Genomic DNA, 20,942 nt, shown 5'->3' on the forward strand with positions numbered 1-20,942 from the left:
ACGCTTGCACAAAAAAATCAGAAAGGTTTTCCCGCTGTTTACAATTGTTCGCTACGAAAATTTCGTGACTTTCGGATTGCCAATACGATACTATCATGACTAATACGACTAATACGATTTTTTCGTAAGCATTTTCATGAAATTTGCGATCTTCAAAAATTTTCGTATCCAATCCGAATCTATCCGAATTTATCGATCTTGTGTTTTCATGAATGTGCCCCTTAGTGTGCACCTAGCATTCATATTAGTTTTGCTCAGTTGCATAAACCTCATTTGCTAGTTTGATGCCCAGTTTCCCAATTGTATTAAGTTCTCTCTATATATATAGACTTACATGTAAATGCTTATCTTACAAATGGGGGCATAAAAAAAACAAGGAACATGATGGAATTTGCTTATAACTTATATGCTACTCAGGGATCAGCTGACAGGAAATAATGCAGCTGTAACTATAAGAGGAAGAAGGGTGGGAGAAAAAGACAGAACTCTGTCCATTTATTGGCTGATGTGACCTAGCATGTATGTGTGCCCTTGGTTTGTTTGTGTGCACTGTGAATCATATGATTTCAGGGGATGGCTCTTAGTACTTAAGATGCTATTTAGGATTACCCAATGGCACATACTACTAAAAAAGTATATGGCACCCCACAAATTACAGTATTTAAAGTATCCTTCTCCTTTAAATACAAGAGTAAGTACAAGAAGAAAAATGGTCAACATTGGAATCTGGTAAAAAAGTTATTTGACATTTCTGACTGCAAGTCCTATGTGAAAAAAAATCCACACGCAAACGTAGGTGTGTTTATGATCCTTACATAGACTGTGCATAGGAATGCATAGAAAGTAGTTGTGAAGGAGAAAATGATAAGGTCAAGCAGTCCTTACTTGTCCATAAAAGCCTGTGCTTTTGTTCACTATCTTGGATCAATAGTTTTCAAAGTGAAGCTGTGTATTAACTATAGGTAATAAGATCTATTAAAGAGGATGAACACAATTCTGCTTAACTATGCATTATCCAAATGTCACTGGACTACAACTCACAATTCAACATATTATTTAAGGGGTTGTTCACCTTTAAGGTAACTTGTTGAGGCCAATTTAGCAACATTCGGATTTTCGTGGTTTTAGACTTTTTCAAGACCATCCATGACTTATCCTCTTGATAATGCCTAATTCAGAGAGATGGGAGGATGCAATGCAATGTATGGATGACTCCTGAAACTCAGAGTAAAAATACTTCTGCTTCTGAGCCAGGGCTGCCAACTTTCCAACTAAGTGGCAAGTTAATAAAAATATAATAGGATAACATATTAACATGAAGCTGTGGCAAAACAGGTGCAAATGATATAATATATCAGGGGTATAGACCTCTCCCTCCTCGATTCTACTGCATCTACTGCATGGGAAATAGTTATGCCACTGTACATAGCCCTCTGCACATCATTTAATAGGTATATAAACAACTGTGGTTTTAGTGGCACAAAACCCTACGGTCTAGTGGCCCCTACAGCTTCCCCCCCTCACATGTGCGCTCTCTGTGTTATTGCCCCCACTGCAAAATGACAAGTGGCTAGGGCAATGACAAGGGAGTGCGAACCAGGGGTAGGCAGGAGAGGTACCTACCTGGCACCCCCCCATCCTTGCGCCCTAGGCAGATGGCTCATCTGCCTACCCCTAGTTCCGGCCCTGGGTATAGGCCCCCCGTTCCCCTTGTACCCCCTCAGGGTCTCCTTCCTCTATAGTTACGTCACTGATCTAAACAGTGATGCTCTCTACATAGTTGCTTAGTGGAAGCCATCAACAGAAATAAACCCCTGATGTGATTGAGGGTTTGCCTGGATAATTGTGCAACGTAGCTTGCAATGGGTCACACAATTTAATGGATTGAATTAACAGGGAAAAAAAGTTGTAATAAGGGGTGATCCCTTTGTTCTAACTGCTGCAGGTAACAGCAGCCCCCACCTGGGTCTTATAGCTACACGGCGGCCAAAAGACTTTCAGATTAAATTTTATTGAATAGTGCCAAGCCTGATACTGAGCTGGTTTCCCTTTGATGTGCTTTGTATAACAGCCAGGATACCTGGTGGGTTACAAACATACAAAGTAGCTACACATGAGCAGGAACAAGAGACCGTACTGTGCTTGCAAACGTGGGGGTACAATGGAACTTAAACTGGTTTTATAAATGATTAGAAGGATATATATATATATATATACAGGTATAGGACCCATTATCCAGAATGCTCGGGACCAAGGGTATTCCGGATAAGGGGTCTTTCCGTAATTTGGATCTTAATACCTTAAATCTACTAAAAAATCAATAAAACATTAATTAAACCCAATAGGATTGTTTTGCATCCAATAAGGATTAATTATATCTTATTTGGAATCAATTACAAGGTTCTGTTTTATTTCTACATAGAAAAAGGAAATCAGTTTTAAAATTCTGAATTATTTGATTAAAATGGAGTCTATGGGAGACAGGCATTCCGTAATTCGGAGCTTTCTGGATAAGGGGTTTCCGGATAAGGGGTCCGATACCTGTATATATATATATATATATATATATATTCTTTACCTCTGGATGTCTTTTTTCTCAGTGTATGCAGCAACTGACAATTTTGGACCAATTTTTATTGGTATCAATAAAAATAATATTTTATTTGATGAGGTAGTGGTTATTAATAATTCAGATATTGCCATATTTCAAGCAAGCATGCAGATTCCGGGTGATGGCTGTGGAATGAGTGTCATTTATACAGTTTAATTGAGTGTACTGTAACCGGGGTGGTGTTACACCCATGTGTGTGTGTGTAATTGTTATTATAGGCTTATGATTAAGCGCTAGAGTCTAAACGCACATCAACATCAATGTAACATCAATGTTTTAGTCCCTCCTCCCCTGCCAGGATTTCAAATGATGCAGAAAGAATTTTTGCAGCTGGATTTCAGCATATAAATATTGTATTTATTCATACTTTTTGAAGGAACCAAGTACAGTAATATGTATTTTAGAGATTTCTGTGTTGTGTGGGGCTCCTTAACAAGTTTTGGTTTTGAAGCCGTAGTTCCCCTTTAAAATACCCTAGCACGACTGTCACTTTTTAGCTGCTTAAATGGGAAATGCTCTTTATTTGGCGAGCACATGTACTTGCAGGCAAATATTGCAGATTTCTGCATGCTGCTAAGTGGTGTCCAACTGCTTGTGCCATAGACAGCACAGAAAATGTTGATGGCTGTGATCCTTTTAGGTAAAATATTAGTCCTATCCTGTAAGGGCAGGGGTACATGGGGAGATTAGTCTTGTGCAACTTAGGGCGACTGCGGGACATCGCAGCGACGCATATGCCATGCCAGTGGCGATTTACATTCTAGCCGGTGGGATGGCATTGTCTGCGAGAACGAAGATTTGTCGTGGGAAGACTAATGTCCCCGTGTACCCCTGCCCTTACAGGATAGGACTAATATTGTCCCTGAGAGGATCACAGCCAACAAAATGTCCTGTGTGCCATGGGCCTTATCCTTGCTAACAGATAGTCACTGCCATAACAACAAATTCTTTTTGTGGCCACCTGTCAGTCACTAACAAGTACTATAGACAAGACCCCTTTTGTTCCCTGCCCTTCTTTTGTATATACTCAATTGATTACAACAGTTTGACACCTGACCTGTCCTTCAGGCAGAAATGTATCCCCTCAACTACTTTAAAAGCCACTGAAAGAAACACAGTCAACATAGTTTCTGCGTTGTAGTACCATTTTGTTTACCCAGGCTTAAGCAGTAATGTGCCTTTTATGTAAGAAATACGATATGGCTATATATTGCCACATATTGTGCGTATACAGTGGTTTTTGTTGTACTGCTTCAGATAAAGTAACCTTACCCTTTTCTTGCAGAATGGTATTACTGCTGCAACTCTCTGATCCCACTATACCATTATTTTTTAAAAGAATTAGCAATGGAACTGCTAAAATGTTAGCTAACGCACTGGAATGGAGAGTAATATTAAACTTGCTTTGTTTTTATTGGGGGTCAGTGTTGACCCCAGTATTTGTGGGTACAGACCAGACCTGGCACTCTGTGGATTCTGGGAAATGCCAGAGGGGATAATCATTATTTATTGGGCTGGTGGTGAGCTCTGTGTACTTGAATAGCCAGGGCCTATTTTGAATTTCAGTCCAGACCTGGTACAGAATTGTTCCAATTGTTGCTGTGTAGTGGAAAGCATAGACCCATATCACATGCGAAACTTGCCTTTTTGGATGGTGTGTGTGTATGCCCTTAGACCTCAGGCATACTTGGTGTGTTGTCTGCCATCCATGGTCAGAGATAGGGATAAGCAGAAGAGGTACATGCCTAGGGTGCAATGGTGGAAAGAGCTCCTTGCCTTGGATGCCAGCTTGAATTGGCCAGCACTGCTACTACTCAGCAAATAACAGCAGCAGACAAAACACTCTTCTATGCCTTCTTCTATCACAGATACTATCAGTGTCAGACTGGGCTGGCAGGACACTAGGAAAGAACCTGGTGGGCCTTGTAGGCCCTGCCGACTCCGGCTCGTTCCTGTGCAAACTCCTGCCTGCACACAAGCAGAAGCTGTACTAATAAGTGCAGATCAATGGAGCTGGGGAAGGGAGTGGATCCAGGGGCATATTTAGTCCCAGTGCTGCCCTAGGCACCGGACCTACACACGCCCATGCGCCTGATGTCACTTCCACTGAGCCCGCAACCCCCTACCTTCCTCACTCCCCCATCCATCACTAGATTTCCTATGGAAATCGGCAGAGGAGGCTGGGGGCATTTTTTAAAAAAGAAGAAAATATAGGCACCGGAGGGCCACCCCCCAAAACGTGCCACCCTAGGCACTGGCCTCAGGTGCCTTAATATAAATATGACACTGAAAAAAAAAACAGTCTGAGAGAAGCAAAACCAATGCTCTGTGTGTCCTCAGCCTAAAGCAGGAACTTTAGTTTGCTTTCAACTGTAGACTATGTTCTCGCTAGAGCTACAGTATCTAGTCTTATTCAATATTTATCTAGTCGTATTATTGAATCCTAATGTATAAAGCCTGCTGAGTGATTCTCAAAACACACAACACATATTTCTGAGCTGATTCATAATCCTCTGTATGAGTACAGATCAAGTACTATTTTCGGTCTCCCTGAATCAACCCCCATTCTGCACACAAGCAAAGAATGAGATATTGTTCTTTCCCCATAACAATACACACATGAATATGGTGTTGCCCCGTGGACTTGTGTAACTGGCTGTGAATAGATTGCATATTTAGGATGTGGTGTTATGAAAGGATACACACACGTTTCACATGATACACTTCATTGCTCACCTGCCGCCACATGACTTACAGATAACAGGGCTGGAGGTGACTTTATGGCAGGGAATTCTTGCACGAGGCTGGCTCTGCTCATTTGCATTTTTATTGTCGATCTGAAATGACGGGACGTTACTCCATGGTGTTTTTACTTTTTTATACACAGTCGTTTTACTAGACATCTCCTATGCTCAGTATCTTTTCTATAAAATGGGGCTGTAATGTCTTTATCCTTCTATATGGCGACTGACTGTCTGCCTCTTCAAGGCCAGCAATAGAGTCCTGCAGTGGGACGGGTACCCGTGGGTTATCTGCAAGGAGAGCAGGTACAGGTATAGGATCCATTATCTGGAAACCCATTATCCAGAAGGTTACAAATTATAGAAATGCCATCTCCCATAGACTCTATTTTAAACAAATGATTCTAATTTTCAGAAATTATTTCGTTTTTCTCTGTAATATTAAAATAGTACCTTGTACTTGATACAAACTAAGATATAACTAATCTTTAGTGGATGAAAAGCAATCATATTGGGTTTATTTTATTTGTAAATGATTTTTAATAAACTTTGGTTATCCATACTACAAAAAAGATCCCTTTTCCGAAAAACCCCAGATCCCAAGCATTCTGGATAACAGATCCCATACCTGTACCTGAGAGGTTGGGGTAGGATTTCTAGATGCGGGTACAGCTGCAGGTTGCAGGTATGTAAGTCGTGGTCCTATCTATATTTCTTATTTTATATTATATTATCTACAATATCTATATTTTACTCCTTCAAAAATGTTTAATCAGTTTTCCACCCCTGCCCACTTCTGATGATGTCAGTTCCAGTTTGCAGCAACAGCACTTCCTGTTTAATGGTGGTCAGCGGGTCGCAGATTTGGTTGCAGATAAGACAGTTGCTGGTCGGGGCGAGTAGTGGGTCTAAGCAGGTAGAAATGCAGGTTGTGGGTCCGGATTGCAGGGTTTGGGCTGCAGGTCCAGGTTTGGGTTTCAAGAATTGGTTCTGTTCAGGACAGTTACAACTGTGCATGGATGTGCACCTGCTGCAATAGCTTGGGATGCATTAAAACACACACAGTTGTGGTTGTTATGAATCGGTGCAAGTGTGCTGCACCTATTGAAGCTAGCTGCTCGGAACCATGGAATAAGCAGCATGTCCAATGTTCCCCAGGGTCAATAATTACACTTGTGCTATTAATCAAAGCAGGCTTCATGGAGGGAATGGTACTTAGTGCAACTACAGTATATTAAAGCACAAGGAGTATGTTTGGACTCAAGCACCTTAATAAAATATTTGTGTCTGTTTTAGAGATGCTGCACTTTTAGCTGCATTTGTAAATGAACCTTTGAACACTTGGTTATACTGGGGCTAAAATAGTTTCAGCATGTGAACACAGAGGCCCAGACAGACCCCCACTAGCCCAATAAATAGTGTTTGTAAATGTTAACACACACATTTAAATACAGGTATTGGATCTGTTATCTGGAAACACCTTATCCAGCAAGCTTTGAATTATGGGAAGGCCATTCACCATAAATTCCCTTTAAATCAATTCATTCATTTAAAAAAAAAAAATGATTTCCTTTATCTCTGTATTAACAAAACAGTTCATTGTACTTGATCCCAACTAAAATATAATGAAGGCAAAGCAATCATATTGGGTTTATTTAATGTTTAAATTAAATTTTTAGTAGAGGTATAGAGGTCCAAATTACAAAAGGACCCTATATCTAGAAAATCCCAGGTTCCAAGCATTATGGATAGCATTCTCATACATATTGTATGAAGATTATGGCACTAAGGGTGGGCCAGGAAAGGTGGTAAGAAAGGCAAACAGCGAGTAAACTAAAAGAAAAACTTACCTACATCTGAGACTGCCAAGATGCATTAATAGAAGCTGGTGAAAACAAGGCCAAAGTGAAAACACTATGCACTTATTATTTCCATTCAGCACTATGCACTTAATATCCCCTTTCAATGCCAACAAAGGTAAATAAAAACAGGAGGTATTGTGAGCCCTTAGACGTCTCGAAATGACATCACAACTTGATTTTTCCTAAAAGGAGTGCCTTATAGACATTTTCTGTTTGCAGATACTAATTATAGATTTACAGAAGAAACAAAGTTAGAGTTGCATTGTGCGTGTCTTTGGGTGCCTCAGCCAGATCTTACTGGTGCCTCTTTCATAAGTGTAATATTCACTAGGTTACAGTACACAGATATTTACAATAAAATAATGGATGGATTCAGCATTATTCCTTACCCTGGAAGTAATGCCTTAGTTAAATGATGTCATACTCAGCAGTTATTCGGAAAATTGTGATTTTCTTTATAATACAATTTATATACCATAGCTGGAATATGCATAAAGGGGTGGTTCACCTTAAAGTTAACATTTAGTATGTTATAGAATGTCCTTTTCCTAGCATTATTGCAATTGGTCTTCCTAATTAATCCTTTAGTTTTTTAGGTATTTGCCTTATTTTCATACCTTTTCCAGCTTTCGAATAGGGGCTAACCCAGGCAGCCAAGACTAAATGTGTGGTTGCCACTGGCTTATCTGTGCAATTCCTGCCATTGTATCTTGGGCATTTCTTTGAAAGTGACATATGTACTTGTGATAAAGGTATATTCAGGCTTGAAGATCATGATGAGTTATGTGTACCTTTTTGGTTGTCACCTGGCCAGTATTTCACTGGCCTAGCCAGTAAAATACCAGCCAGGTCAGTCTTACAAATTTACCGGCCCACCTCGTATCCCGGTAGACTCGCCTTGCTCCTTATTTCCCCTTGAATCCAAGCTACTGTCATGCTCTGCCCCTACTTAGGTTACAGCCCCCCAATGTCACAGACCCCCCCCCTACCCTGTCTGGTATGAACATTAACGAAAAGTGGCAACACAACTTTACTGATTTTATAGATCTGGTTGAAGCCAATACAATGGTTCATTTTCCTGAGATTAGAATCAGAACTTAAATGAATTCTGAAATCTTTCATTTTTGGTTAACTGGTGGCTGTTCCTTTGTAGTCTGAACAAAGCAGGAACAAGGGAAGGTCAGGACTTCTTACTAGCGGTTTCCCATGAACACCTTATGTGTTATCCATGCACTTACAGATATGTGAGTTCTCACATATCTATGGGGTGCTATACTGTTTGCAACTGTTCCAAACTTGTCGCCACACAAATACCCACCCAGTGATGTGCTGCTAACAGGTAACTCCATAGTCAGGTTAAAAAAGGATAATTCCTGAAAATATTCTCCATTGCACTCAGATTGGCTTTGGTTTGGTCTTTTTCCACGCAATGTAACAAAGGCAATGCACAAAATTGGTATCTGCTCTAATTCTATGACAGCCAGGGCCATATTTGCCATATAGGAACTCAAAGGCAGTAGGGGTATCTTCTTCTTCAGTGATCTTGGCATGCTCAGTACATCAGGACCATTTGCATGTGTTCTGGTCCCTGGCATTTTAACTACATAAAGGCCCAAACAACCCTATAGGCCCAAAGTATAGTGACTGTCTATGGTAGTTTACAGCAGCCCCTCCTAGAATCCACAGATTGCCAGTCATCTAAACAATAGCTACATTACATAAGCAATATGGCGTTGCCCACAGAACCTATATATAAATTATACACTACTGTCACCAAGAAAAAACAATGATATAAAATGAATGAATGATGAATATAATTTATTGGAGTTATTTGGTATAACAAAAAAATGAATGTGTATTGTGTTTATAGCTCATACCGTCGCTCTCTTGTACACTGGCTCGAAGCCTAGAAATAATCTATTAACCCTTTAAAACTGCTGCAGGCCCCCTTGTCATAAAGTGTTAATAAGAATACTCAAAGGCAAAGCTAGCAAAAGATGTTACATGGGTGACTGCACCCACTGGCTTCTGTCTTCCTCTACGGGTGAGGTATCAGCTTTTGTAATCAGCTTGTGATGACAGACTTAGAGAGGACACCTTCAGAGAGAAAGCTGATTACCTCCAGTGGATAACACTTGAGCCTTGACATAAAGCCTCTTCAAATATGTCCCTCTTTAATATTTCAGGCCAAGGCACCCAGTCCCAGCTTCTTGAGTTGCAGATGATCAAAAACTTTACTGGAGCTCCCAACCCCCTACTGAAGCTGCATGAGTGCATATATAGCCCCAGGAATTGGAGGCTGGCAGATAGAAAGAACTACTATATGTAAAGTTATATATTAGTTCCAGGCATTGCAGGAAAGCTGAGCCCCCCAATCTAAGGGAAAACCAATGATATCATCCAAACTTTGGGTGTAGGTTGCTGTAAAGTGTTGCTTCAAAATTACACAACAGCTGGGGGCCAGAGGCAAGGCACCCCAATGATACAGGATCCTCTAAACCAGGGATCCCCAACCTTTTTTACTTGTTAGCCACACTCAGATATAAGAAGAGTTGGTGAGCCACACAAGCATGAAAATAGATCTTTGGGGATTGAAAATAAGGACCGTGACTGGCTATTTGGTAGCCCTATATGGACTGCTAGCCTGCAGGAGGCTCTGCTTGGGGGCCACTGGGAGCAACATCAAGGGGTTGGTGAGCAACATGTTGCTGGTGAGCCACTGGTTAGGGATCACTGCTCTAAACCCTTGTATTATTACTCCTTTGAATTCTACAAATAATCTTCATTCAACTGGTGTCACTATTCATCTGCATGATCATATCCATGAAAAACAAAGCAGCACTGTGTGATTCCAAATCTAATTGGTATCCTGGGATTATCTGTATTAGGTAAAATACTGGCACTATATCAACCAGTCTCTGTTGCTATGCATCACAGTTACATGTACAAATCATGCGTAAGAAAATACTGTCTCCTAACAAAGACTGTCAAATCCTTTACAGATCGTGGCAATGGCTTTTGGATAACAGATAGAAACCTAAAGGGACAGCACTGATCATCTCCAGTTTTTACTGCCATATCTGCTTAATCATTGAGAATCCACGATTGACCTGCTCACTTATGTCATTGTCCGCCTACTAATACCCTTGCTTCACCCAGGCCAGGACTGGCATTCTGTGGATATTGGCAAATGCCAGAGGAGTTGTTGTGAGATGCCAAAGAAAGTCACTATTTATTGGGCTGTGGACTATTTTAAATCCCACTTGAGGCCTGGCTCCACTACTTGGCCTCATCTGTCTGCCTAACTTCATACAGTCTCCCTGACTGGTAAGTTTGTTTTTAAAGTTGCCATGCCTATCCCGACTAGGCTTTCAGGTCTGGCCTGGGATTCAAAATAGGCACTGGCATTTCAAGTGCACAGAGGCCCAAATGGCCCCCACAGGCCCAATAAATAGTGACTGTCTGTGGCATCTTACAGCAGCCCCTCTGGCATTTCCACAAATTGCCAGTCTGGGCAAGCTGCCTTTAACCGTGCATGGTCAGTTCCGACAGTCATTGCTGGTTAGAGAAGATTAAAAAAAATTCTATTCTTTTGTTTTAAAGAATTGTACTCAAATGGTAAAGTCCCATTCCTTTCACTCACAAAGCAGCAGTTCTGGGTAAAATTCTATCTGTTTATAACAGGGGATTCAGACAATGGTGATCCTATTTGTGACCCATAGTTAACCTCACTGTGGGTTTTTGAGCACTAACATTAATTAATTAGTAGAGTGGCTGACATAAGGAAAAACTGCAGCAATTCTAAAATGTGTAAATTTTATTTAACTGGATTTTAGCAGAAAACATGAAAACCATATATGATTGGTTGCTATGAGTTAGTAGATGTGGGCCAACTTTAGACTTTCTGTGACATTACCTTATAGCATAAATATTCTCACTCTTCCAGTTAGGACCAATAAAGCCCACTGGGGAAATCAATGATATTTGCCATCATTCGCTTCCACAGCAGTATTCACTCCCAGAGTGCGTGCCACAATTCTTTGCCATAAAGTGAGTAAGTCGTGACTCTCGGCTGCTTCTGTCTATCCTGATTACTGCCAGACATGACCTGTGCCTATGACTCCTTAGTCCTTACTTCCTGGTACTGACTGCTATGAGGCCCTGTAAGCAATGTGTACTGCCCTGCCCAGACCTGATCCCCTGCCTGATCCTCTCTTGTAAGTGCTTAGTTCCTGCTCAGTACCGCCCCAGACAATGGCGTCTCCCTGCCCCACCCATTTTCCCACCTTGTGAGATCATGACCCCCCCCAGTGATATTTTCGCCCAATCCCCACCCTCAGACTAGTATTAGATTGCAAAAAGTATTAGATTAGCAACCCTAACTATATATCTAATTACCTTTCTTATATGTATGCCTATTTTATATTTCTGCAAAGTATGCTCTTAAAGGGAAATTATACTCTCAGAATGAATACTTAACCAACAGATACAGTATAAACTATCATATTAAGTGGCCTTTTAAAGAACCAGACTGGAATAAATATATCAATAAATATTACCTTTTACATCTATTACCTTGAGCCGCCATTTTGTGATGGTCTGTGTGTTCCCTCAGAGATCACCTGACAGGAAATAATGCAGCTCTAACTGTAGAAAAAGTGTGGGACTAAAATATAGAACTTTATCCATTATTTGCCTGATTTGCTCTAACATTTATATGTACCATTGGTTTGTTTAAGTACATCATCAATCGTATGATCCCAGGGGGCAGGATTTATTTCTCAAAATGGCAGTTTTACTAAAAAAGTATTTTATGAAAATGGTTTATTTAGATGAAGCAGGGTTTTATATATAAGCAGTTTTATGTGATATATTTTTATAGAGACCTACATTGTTCAGAGGTCAAGTTTTTCTTTAATGAGAATGCCAGTGCTTTCTAATTGCTTTATTGCTGGTCAATGATCACTCTATAAATAATAAGAAAACTTGGAATAAATTGCCACATTAGGACTTTGAGCAGCCTCTATTAGCAAATTACAACGTGTACTTGGCTTAGCATAGGCTAGAAATAGACATCTTAGTGCTGAGGAATTCTAGGCATTTCTGTGGTGTATTCACTGTGTAGGATGGGGCTATATAAAAAAGGAACTTTGGGCTGCACAGGACTTATGGGAAATCATACGTTTTGTAATAGATGGAAATTTGATATGGTGGCAGATACTTAAAGAGATATTCAATAAAGTCATAATATCTGCCGTTTGATCAGGATTTTCTGCAGGGTCTCGTCAGTATATTTCTATTTAATTCAATGGGAGGCAGCAGGTACAGTTTAGGTGATTCTCCCCGCCTGAGAAAATTCCCTGTGTGCTAGAGCCCTTATGGATGATACGCAACAGTCAATAGTACTCAAAATAAACCCTTGTAATTGTTGTAGGAATCTGGGATTATTTTATATACATGCATATGTTCTTTCCTTGACTAGGTTTGAACCTACTATGTAGAAACTGCATTCTCCATATCTATGGGAGGTACGTGAATTCTTCACTGTTGGTTTAACCTTGGCTTCCTGATAATAAGGCTCAATGTGGCTCACTGGTTAAATTTGGATGTAACTAGTAGTGTAGCTAAATGTCTGAACAGAGTGTAACTATAGAGAATGCAGAGCCTGCTTTGCAGGGAGGGGGGGGGCAGAAATGTAGGGGACCCAGTGAAGCCTTAATTAACAAGCAATTTTAATATATATATTAAACAAATATGTCAATTTACCAACATTTTGGGTCCCTAAATTGAATTTGCTGTGGGTCCCAGAAACATCTAGTTATGCCACTGTCACTGAACTACTGAGCCCCCAGTGCCTCCTCAACCACCCCACAGTTCCAAGATCTGCTTCCTCTCTAGTTATACCCCTGGGTGTAGGGTTGTCGCTTTTTCAGGCATAAAAACAGGGGTCCCCAATCTTTCTTATTTGTGAGCCACAGTCAAAAGACTTGGGGAACAACACAAGCACCATAAAAGTTCATGGAGGTGCCAAATAAGGGCTAAGATTGGCTATTAGGCAGCCTCTATGCACACTATCAGCTTACAGGGGGCTTTATTTGGTAGCAAATCTTTTTGGTTTTTATTCAACCAAAACTTGCCCCCAAGTCAGGAATTAAAAATTAAGCACCTGGTTTGGGGGCACTGAGAGCAACATCCAAGGGGTTGGGGAGCAACATGTTGCCCCCGAGCCACTAGTTGGGGATCACTGCATAAAATCTGGACAAAGGGGCGTGATGATGATGTCAGAGGGGGTGGGTTGGTGATGTCAGAGGGTGGAGCTGTGATGTTGGGAGTGGTCCCAGTGACATTGGAAGCAGGATCGTGACATTGAGGGCGGACCCAATAATGTTGTGGGCATGGCTATGACATCGCTCCCCTTGCTTACATTTGCCCAATTTTATGGCCAGATTTAGACAGTATTTACAGAAGTGCACACCCTGCAACACACTGCCAACACATATAAAGCCACAGTTCATAGACAGAGGCAATTATCAAGCAGAAATTGTACTCTCACGCCAACCTACATAGGTACATTTTATTTTATTATTATTGTTTTGGGCCAGACTTGTTTCTGCAGAAAATTGTCTCTCATTAGGATATGGCAAATATGACAATATACTGTAAGGTAATGTATATACACATGTTCAGCTGATATGCCTTGTATTTGAGCCTAGCATGCCTTCGTATTACTAAACAAAACTCAGCAGGGCAGTTGGCCTTTACATCTGATTAGTGCCTGATGCACAAACACAGATGGGTGCAGAAAAGGTTTGAGGCAAAATAGAATATACATTTTAAGGTATTAGTGAGGCCACTAAGTAAGTGAAATTCTTCACAGATTCAATTTAAGAATGCAGTGATGACTCTGTGCCCAATGAGGGATGGGAATAATCAATGAAAGCAGATAAACCAATCAAAAATAACATCCAATCTATTCAAGACTCAGACTCAGACACTACAGAATTACTTACAGTAGGACCCAACATAAAGAAAAACTTCTGCCATGTCCAGATCTGCCCTGAAGACATCATCAGTGCAGTGGCATAACTACCACCCCAGGGTGCAGAGTTTGTATCTTGTATCTATCACCCCACTGCCTCCCCTCCCCCTTGGGATCTGCGGTGGCATCCCACTACTGTACCTGGTATCTCCTTGCTGATGTCCCAGTAGGAGGTGGCTGAGCAGGCCCTGCTGCAATCACTTTACCCCTACCCAAATTGATTCTTTCTTCCCCAGAATTGTGCTGAAGAACCAGAAAATATGAAGATCAGTTCTTTATATAAGGTTGTATTGTGTGAAAACACAGCTAATAGGGTCGGACTGGTGGGAAACTCGGAAAAAACCTGGTGCCCCCAGCCCTTTGGACTCCACTGACCCAGACCTGCACCCCACCTGACACTATAGGTGCTCCCCCCTGAACGCAGCTGCAAGGGGAATGTATGAAGTACATTGGGGAAATAGGTGGGGTTGCATATGCCTCCAAATACAGCATTGCTGAACACAGGTGGTGCAGTATTTGATTAGGTTCACAGGAACCACTCTGACTGGATGTTGGTGACTGTATTTCCCTTAAGGTCTTTAAATGCCAGGGAATTCCCTTTAGCTGAACTGAAGAAGCCGATCTCGGATGAGTGGTGAAATTTTCAAGAATACCCAGAAAGTCTGGTTGATTTAAACTTAAGTCTACTGGATGTGCACACTGCCTTGGAGGTGATAAATGACTCCTCGTATGCCTTCTTTAGACTGTAAGCTCTGTTGAGCTTATATATATATATATATATATATATATATAAGCTCTTATACCAGTTATCAGTACAATGTACCCTTCTGTTGTACAGATGTTGGGTCTGTGCTCACCATTAGCAGACCCTAAATTTGCCTCATACAAATTGCTCCAAGAGAGAGCAGGTAACAGATAGGGCAGTATAGCCCTCTGTGTGGTCCTGGTCTTATTGGGTTAGATAGTCAAATTTAAAGGAAAACTATACCCCTGAACAATGCAGGTCTGAAGAAAAATAGTTTGCTTAAAACAGTACATATGTAAAACCCTGCTTTTATAGTAGTATGTGCCTTTGGGTAGAAAAAAGAAATTTGTCATTTTAAGTACTAAGGGCCGCCCCCAGGATCATACGATTCACAGTTCACACAAACAAACTAGGTAATATCAGCCAATTAATGGACAAAGTTCTGACTTTTACTCCCACACTTCTTCCTGTTACAGTTAGAGCAGGGCCGCTGTCATGTTTCACTGAACTAGGGATACTCCCCCGCCCCCAGGATCTGCTAAGATGTGGAAGAGGTAAGTGCGGAGCGGGTAAGTGGGGGCAGCTTCAGGCAGCAGCAGGCCCAGAAACACCGCTGAGTTAGAGCTGCATTATTTCCTGTCAGCTGATCTCTGAGGGAGCACACAGACCAGCACAAAATGGCAGGAAATGATATAAAAGGGCAATATTTACTGATATACAGTGGTGTGAAAAACTATTTGCCCCCTTCCTGATTTCTTATTCTTTTGCATGTTTGTCACACTTAAATGTTTCTGCTCATCAAAAACCGTTAACTATTAGTCAAAGATAACATAATTGAACACAAAATGCAGTTTTTAAATGAAGGTTTACGTTATTAAGGGAGAAAAAAAACTCCAAATCTACATGGCCCTGTGTGAAAAAGTGATTGCCCCCCTTGTTAAAAAATAACTTAACTGTGGTTTATCAATTTCAATTTTCAATTTCAATATCAATTTCTGTAGTCACCCCCAGGCCTGATTACTGCCACACCTGTTTCAATCAAGAAATCACTTAAATAGGAGCTACCTGACACAGAGAAGTAGACCAAAAGCACCTCAAAAGCTTAGACATCATGCCAAGATCCAAAGAAATTCAGGAACAAATGAGAACAAAAGTAATTGAGATCTATCAGTCTGGTAAAGGTTATAAAGCCATTTCTAAAGCTTTGGGACTCCAGCGAACCACAGTGAGAGCCATTATCCACAAATGGCAAAAACATGGAACAGTGGTGAACCTTCCCAGGAGTGGCCGGCCGACCAAAATTACCCCAAGAGCGCAGAGACAACTCATCCGAGAGGCCACAAAAGACCCCAGGACAACATCTAAAGAACTGCAGGCCTCACTTGCCTCAATTAAGGTCAGTGTTCACGACTCCACCATAAGAAAGAGACTGGGCAAAAACGGCCTGCATGGCAGATTTCCAAGGCGCAAACCACTTTTAAGCAAAAAGAACATTATGGCTCGTCTCAATTTTGCTAAAAAACATCTCAATGGTTGCCAAGACTTTTGGGAAAATATCTCGTCTGGACCGACGAGACAAAAGTTGAACTTTTTGGAAGGTGCGTGTCCCCTTACATCTGGCGTAAAAGTAACACAGCATTTCAGAAAAAGAACATCATACCAACAGTAAAATATGGTGGCGGTAGTGTGATGGTCTGGGGTTGTTTTGCTGCTTCAGGACCTGGAAGGCTTGCTGTGATAGATGGAACCATGAATTCTACTGTCTACCAAAAAATCCTGAAGGAGAATGTCCGGCCATCTGTTCGTCAACTCAAGCTGAAGCGATCTTGGGTGCTGCAGCAGGACAATGACCCAAAACAAACCAGCAAATCCACCTCTGAATGGCTGAAGAAAAACAAAATGAAGACTTTGGAGTGGCCTAGTCAAAGTCCTGACCTGAATCCTATTGAGATGTAGTGGCATGACCTTAAAAAGGCGGTTCATGCTAGAAAACCCTCAAATAAAGCTGAATTACAATAATTCTGCAAAGATGAGTGGGCCAAAATTCCTCCAGAGCGCTGTAAAAGACTCGTTGCAAGTTATCGCAAACGCTTGATTGCAGTTATTGCTGCTAAGGGTGGCCCAACCAGTTATTAGGTTCAGGGGGCAATTACTTTTTCACACAGGGCCATGTAGGTTTGGATTTTTTTTCTCCCTAAATAATAAAAACCCTCATTTAAAAACTGCATTTTGTGTTTACTTGTGTTATCTTTGACTAATAGTTAAATGTGTTTGATGATCAGAAACATTTTGTGTGACAAACATGCAAAAGAATAATAAATCAGGAAGGGGGCAAATAGTTTTTCACACCACTGTATAAATATTCCACTTTGGTAAGACCAGTTTTGTAGGCCACTTAATATAATATAATCTAATATTAATATTAATAATATAGTTTTCCTTTAAAAAGATGTATTTGTGCAAACCAAAAGAAGTAATGTATATGTATGGGACCTTTCATCCAGAATGCTTGGGACCTGGGGGGTTTTGGATAAGGGATCTTTCTGTAATTTGGATCTCCATACCTCGTCTACTAAAAAATAATTTAAACATTAAATAAACCCAATAGGATTGTTTATCCTCTAAAAATAATTAAATATATCTTAGTTGGAATCAAGTACCATTTTGTTATTACATAGAAAAAGAAAAACAGTTTTTAATACGTGATTTATTTGATTAAAATGGAGTCTATGGGAGATGGTCTTCCTGTAATTTAGAGCTTTCCAGATAATGGGTTTCCAGATAAGGGATCGTCTACCTGCACATCCCATTAACGATCCTACTTATTTCTAATAGCTACTAAAGATTTTATATTGCTCTTTCGGGTTTCTGACACACCCAGAATGCAGGAATAGATTAAGAAAGAATAGCACGACATGCTGAGAGATTTATAGTCAGAACACTCTATGGGCTCTACCACTTTGATAGGAGGGAAAATAAACATGGATTATGTAAGGCTAATGAATACCGTATGTAAGAAGGATGTATGCACTTTGCTCCAATATGAACTCTGGCAGTATTTATACACCCTATAACTGATGAAGGCAAGGATCGCCTACAATTTCACATGCTGGAATTTGTACCTAATTCACTTCACCTGCAACATGCATTCAGTGGGGTGAAAATGCAGCGATGCAAAAGCTCACCCTGTGGGGCCATTGCTCTAAAGTGAATAGGGTTGGCACCTTTTCTTCTTTAGAATACTGGCCTTCAGTTTTGGGGGGTGGGCACTGACATCACTTGGGGTGGGTGATGACATCACTGGGTAGGAAAATGGGCGGGCATGTGGGGGTGGAGAAATGGGCAAGTGGGGGAGGGAAATGGGCAGGTGGGGGAGGGAAATAGGCAGGGCAAATGCTGTCTCTATTTAGACAGGGAAGGGAAAGATTTATAGGTAGGGTTGCCAGACTTATACATTACCAGCAGGTATAGTGCTGAAATCTGTAATACTGGAACTGGCCCTAGCTGGTGATTTGCTGGGTGGGGGCTTCATTAGAGGAGCACTTTTGGGCTGCAAATTGCAGTTGGCTCTACACTGAAATACATTCTTATATCTGCTCCTCCTCCTTCACTGTTTTGGGATAAGATAAAGGGGAACCAAGTGGATCATTGCTGCTGTTTTATGTTATATGTTAAAAAAAAAAAAAAGGCAGCCAAAGGTTCTGTTATTCTTTACAGAAGATTATTGGCGGGTGGATAGAAGACCAAGAGTCAGAGACCCAGATCCTACACTACATGTTTGGCTGACGAGGCTCATTTTTCACTGACACCTCCCTAGTCGGGTGTGAAATATGGTGCTTGTTGAAAATGTAATAATGAGTACATGATACAGAGAGCAGAGTGGGGAGTGCTAAGTTCACCGGTTCCAGGCCTGACACAGCCAGTTCTTTGCAGTCTGACAGAATGAGATGTGACAATAGGGAGCCATGCCTTGTGCTATGCACTCAGGAATTTTTATAATAAGGATTTCATAAAAATGACAAATAAAATACAGAGCAAGCCTAATTGGCAAAGTGCCCAAATTAATGCACAATTAAATCATGTTGACACTATTTACAGTGGCACTTACCTCTGTACATGCCAATGAGCCCCAGTGCACCTGCTTAGCTGGCTGGGATGAATTGTGGGTAATTTGTACCCAGCTTTGACCAGGTTGGTAATTCCATGGTTTCCAAATTGGGTTGTATACACTGCTGCAACTGATATTATTGCGGCCACGTTGATTGGTGTGCGATCCCCAGTATGAAAAATGTGATCCACAACTTGATTGGTGGAATGATGCAATGATACTGGAATTCTGGGAACAAGGAGATGGTCAGTGGCGGTGGGACCACAGGTGACCCGAGATTTTGCTTCCATTCCAGGTCACCCATGATTATGTGTAGAGAAGGCCCTGAACAAATTTTTCATGGGAGGGACCCACACCCATCCCGAAGTTACAACCCTGGGCAAAGGTGTCTGCATCTGCAGTCCAGGTCACTGCCGAAACCAACTACCCCTGTGAAACTGATTTCCCCATGTTCAGCACATCCACCCACCAACCCTGCAAACTGCTGCGTTATTAAAGTGGTAGTTGCCCTTTATGTTAACTTCTAGCGTGTTACAGAATGTCCTAGCAACTTTGCAATTAGTGTTTATTATTTATAGTTTTTAAATTATTTGCCTTCCACTTTTAAAGCTTTCAAATGGGGGTCAAAAAATTTGGCGCAAATATGCTGGAGTTGAGTATTGATCCCCTAAAGCTGTGGCTGGCATCATTGTTAAGGGCATGGGGCCATCAGCCTGCATGGAACATATCCAAAAAATCAGCCAGTGCTGAAAAAAAAAAAAAAGATATAATTATTTCACAAGCTTTTGTTGACTCTTGGAAACTAATTTCCTAACAAAATGCCCATTATTTATTTTACTTGCAGTTGCCTTTAGACAGATATTAAATCAAAAACCTTTCACATTCATCCCATATAACCTGCATGCATCCCATAAGTGATAATCTGCCCTTAGATTAGGACAGTTGAAGGAACAGTAACACTAAAAAATGAAAGAGCTTTAAAGTAATAAAAATATAATGCACTGTTGCCCTGCACTGGTAAAATTGGTGTGTTTGCTACAGTAACACTACTATAATTTATATAATAAGCTGCTGTGTAGCCCTGGGGGCAGCCATTCAAGCTGGAAAAAAGGAGAAAAGGCACAGGTTACATAGCAGAAAACGGATAAGTTCTGTGGAATACAATAGTGTTTTATCTGTTATCTGCTATGTGCCTGCGCCTTTTCTCCTTTGAATGGCTGCCTCCATGGCTACATAGCAGCTTATTTATATAAATTATAGTAGACTTTCTGAAGTAAACACACAACTTTTACCAGTGCAGGGCAGCAGCACATTATATTTTAGTTACGTTTATACACTTTCATTTTTTGGTGTTACTGTTCCTTTAAGCACACCCCTGGGTAGGTTTCTTTAGCTCTTTACTGCCCCCTTATGGACACACTTTTGCCTGAACACATCACAGCCAGCTGTCATTACTATACAGTATATTATACTGACCAGGACAGGAAGCAACTAATTGCCAAATCAGGCAAAGGATACACTTATCTAGCAACCTCACCCGTGCACACCCAGCTGCTATTATTTCAGAAAAACACAAAATATCAGCTTTTTTTAGAATTAATTTTTATTTAAATGTATGTAAAAATACAATTTCTTTAAAAGATGACCTGCATCAAAACTTGTTTTAAAAATACAAGCTATTAGTATAGCGTTGGGCAAACAGGTATTATTCTTTGTCATGAAAAGGAACTACAAGTTTTGTGACCTCTTCTATTGCCAGATATTTCCTTATGGGCCAATGGGAAGGGCTGTTGCTATGGCTTGTAGGAGACACTGTGCATTCAAAATGCAGTTGTT

The 20,942-nt window shown here is 40.8% G+C and overlaps 1 protein-coding gene across 1 annotated transcript in view; it reads left to right on the top strand.

Annotated features, from left to right (window-relative positions):
* The first annotated feature begins 12,706 nt into the window (after nucleotides 1-12,706).
* The window catches only part of deaf1 (DEAF1 transcription factor), a 40,721-nt gene continuing 32,485 nt past the window's right edge, over nucleotides 12,707-20,942 (top strand). The window contains exon 1 of the mRNA XM_031900616.1: nucleotides 12,707-12,742. Within this exon, the coding sequence (XP_031756476.1) occupies nucleotides 12,736-12,742 (7 nt within the window). The 5' untranslated portion in view covers nucleotides 12,707-12,735. The remainder of the gene's footprint in view (nucleotides 12,743-20,942) is intronic.

Source organism: Xenopus tropicalis, chromosome 4, assembly GCF_000004195.4.
Source record: "Xenopus tropicalis strain Nigerian chromosome 4, UCB_Xtro_10.0, whole genome shotgun sequence".
Classification (NCBI taxonomy): Eukaryota; Metazoa; Chordata; class Amphibia; order Anura; family Pipidae; genus Xenopus; species Xenopus tropicalis.